The following is a 3,558-nucleotide window of genomic DNA, read 5'->3' on the forward strand; positions in this document are numbered from 1 at the left end:
TCCTATCTCTAATTATTGTCCAGGTTGGTTTTAACATTTGCAAAGATGAAGCCACGTAGACAAACAAAGGATTTAAATTAGCTCCAAACTATCAAATTAATTTATATATACCTTCTACTATAATTTAAAACATGCCCCCGAACAATTGCGAAGGTCAAAATATATGGTCCAAATATATCCTATATGGATTAATTTTTGTAAAATCGTTAGTGGGAGCTCCTACGAGCCGGAGGTAAATGTAGTGCATATATGAAACAAATTTAAAACGTTAGGAATATATTTGAACCTTTTCCCATAAAATATAATAAATATTACATAATCAGAAATCAGAAAGAAAAATCTGCATTATTTGTTGCAGATGAAGGATTTGCCCATTTAAAATTTCAGATCCTATTGATAAAGCAATTAACATCAAGGAAAAGAATATTAGTAAGTGGTTAAATGACATTAACTGAAAATATGTATTATTTTGTTTTTTCATTTTTTTTTAAGGATATCTTTAGGAATCAATTCAAAGGAAGAAGATTAAGGTAATCTATCGTACTGGACTACTGGTTAGTTGCAAACTTTTCCTTACTTGTTGTTTCCCTCTAACTTTATGTAATTACACTTACCTTCCCTTTATTTTTTAAAATATATTGACCTCCCCTTTCTTTTAAGCTTTTCTTTTTCCTTTTTTTTTTGGTTGCAAATATTACCAATTCCATGCAACAATTGTTTCTTCCTAATGTTTTTCATTGGTAACTGCTATTTTAGTATTTTTCTTTATAATAAATTAAAAATACATAAAAATAAAGGGTAATTTTCATTAAATTTGTAACAAAGTAGAAAATAATATAAGATTAAAGTTCTTTTTTTTAATCATGTGGAGCATACTAGAGGGATAAAAATTGGACACTCTTACTTTATTACTACCTTTTAATACTCCTTATAGATTTCAGTAAATAATATATCGAACGTCTTTCTCCATTTTCAGCATGAAAAATAATCTCTTTGTGGAATTATTTCCTATTTTTTGTTTTTTAATATCAATATTCTTAATAATGTCATAATCACATATACTATCTTCCAAAAGTTAGGCATTTTAGTTAAATTAATAAAGTAGAGGAGAGAAGTTAATCTTATTAAATTACCGGGTAGGTCTTTGTAACTAACAAAACTTAGAAGCTGAAATCGCGCTATAAATTTGATGGTTTCTCCTCGAGTCTGTACTGAAACTTGTATCTTGTCATATCTTGTTGCGTAATCATGGCAAGAATGACCTCTCCAATGAAAAATAAATCCGAAAAGAAATTTCTCAAAGATAAGCATGCTGAGAAGGTAGCGCTTTCCAATAAGCAAAAAGCTCTCAGTAAAAGAGCAATGGATCTTTCCATCTTATGTGAAATCGATATAGCAATAATAATTTTTTCAATTACTGCTGAACTGTTTATGTTTGGCAATCCAAACGTAGAATCGGTTGTCGAGCAATTTTCCCAAGCAAAACAACCGTTTTACCGCATGTTAAGCCGTAAGACAACACATGAAAAGGCTGGATGTGGTGACGAAAATGATACAATGAAAAAGAAGAAAAAGAAGGCAATAAATGAGAAGGAAAAAGGAGAATCTACATTGAAAATTTTCAATCCAACTAATTTGGAAAGACTTGAGAAACTGAAGCAAGAGATTGATGAACTTGAAAGAGATTTGACTGAGAAAATTGAAGAGGTACGATCAAAGATAGGTGTAACTGATCCAAAATTTGTACCTGAAATGAATGCAACAATGTCTTCAGCCATGCCATCCAATTAGTTGCATCTTTAAATAGAAATTTCGATATAATGAATCTAAATAAAGTTTACTATGTTTCTTTTTAATGATGATGTGTCGTAAGAAATGAATTTATTATTGTTCATTGTTCACATTTTATTTCCTTACAATATATATGGCTTTCCTATATTCTTCTTCTTTACACATTTTTCTTATCCCTATATACAAAAGGACAGTCCGGTGCACGAAATATTCTGCGTTCACATAGGGTCCAGGGAAGGATCGCACACCCAAAGGGTATGATGTAGGTAATCTCTCTCGGCACAAGCATCAGTGGGTTGATTCACGACTTGAACTCGTAATTTATAGGTCACCCGGAGACAACTTTCACATCTTCACATACATCTGCTATAAATCAAATGTAACTAATGGAGTTATTATACATTTCAAATTTAGGTGATGGTATTAGGCCTCATTTGTTTTCACTTAATGGAGGTCTAAATTTTAATAATTCAGATCTCAGTCCTTAAGTGCATTTGTTTTTAGATCTAAATCTTAATAATTCATATCTTAACCATGTAGCGACCCTAATTTCCTTCTGCAGGAAATTCTGACGGCATCTAGTTTCTAAAACTAGGTAAGCCTAACAAGTATGCGGAATAACTGAAATATTAAGCTAAAACTCAAGACATCAACAACTATAATGATTAAAATCTGCAACTCAAAATATAAATAACTTCCAAAACTCGGTAGATATAAGTCACAAACTCTAAAAAGAAATACTAAATATCCCTATACAGCAGAGTCTAATGAGCATAAAGAAACAACATAATAAAGATAAAGGGGGACTCCGAGGTCTACGGACGCTGGCAGATGTACCTTGTAGTCTCCATGTACGGACTAGCTCACTAATATCTGGTCTGGTAGGCAGTATTTGATCTACATAAAAACTGTACAGAAGCGTCGTATGAGTACACCACAACGATCCTAATAAGTGACAGGCCTAACCTTGGTAGAGTAGTGACGAGGTCAGGTCAAGGCCCTACTGGAAATAATAAGAAAAAAGGCAGAAGATAAAATAATATAATGAAATGACTGAGAAGTGAAACAATGAGAATTTACGGAAGGTAATAATACAGAATCAAAGAAATAAAAATACAGCATGAAAGAAAGGCAAAAACCTTACAAGTTAAGGAAAGACAACAACAACCAATACAACAAATAAAGGAAATCAATAGGGGCACTCCCGAGATACCGCCTCGTAGTCCCACAAGTAAATAAATCACAATCTTTCCTTATATCATCGCGGGAGCCTTTATATTTTGTTTTGAATAATTATTTTTTCGAAATATCATCCCGCGTTTTAACCAACCTTATCACACCGCATGACTTCTAGTAGTTCCCCTACTAGCCACGCGTATCAAGCCCACCTTATCTCACAGCATGCGTTTCAATACCCAAACCTTATACCACTGCATGAGTATCAATAATCACAATGGCACGGAAGAAACCTCGTGCAAACAATAACAACCGTATGGTAGAAACCTCGTGCAACAATAACAACCGCGCTGAAGAAAACTCGTGCAATAATAACAACCGCGCCGAAGAAACCTCGTGCAATAATAACACGGCCCTCATATATCACAAATTGTCACAACAATACCAAATCATAATGGAGGATTTCCCCCACACAAGGTTAGACAAGTCACTTACCTCAAACCATGCTCAATCAATCAATTAGAAGGCCTTTCCCTCGACTTTTCGACTGTGAACGGCTCAAATATAGCCAAACAATTACATACTATAAAT

The 3,558-nt window shown here is 33.3% G+C and overlaps 1 protein-coding gene across 1 annotated transcript; it reads left to right on the plus strand.

The window, feature by feature from the left end:
- The first annotated feature begins 1,248 nt into the window (after positions 1-1,248).
- Positions 1,249-1,791, plus strand: LOC107762783 (uncharacterized). Its single transcript, XM_016581166.2, has one exon. The coding sequence runs from the start codon at positions 1,249-1,251 to the stop codon at positions 1,789-1,791; it is 543 nt and encodes a 180-aa protein (XP_016436652.2).
- Positions 1,792-3,558: the final 1,767 nt, after the last annotated feature.

The sequence above is a fragment of the Nicotiana tabacum genome, chromosome 14 (genome assembly GCF_000715075.1).
Source record: "Nicotiana tabacum cultivar K326 chromosome 14, ASM71507v2, whole genome shotgun sequence".
NCBI classification, from domain to species: domain Eukaryota; kingdom Viridiplantae; phylum Streptophyta; class Magnoliopsida; order Solanales; family Solanaceae; genus Nicotiana; species Nicotiana tabacum.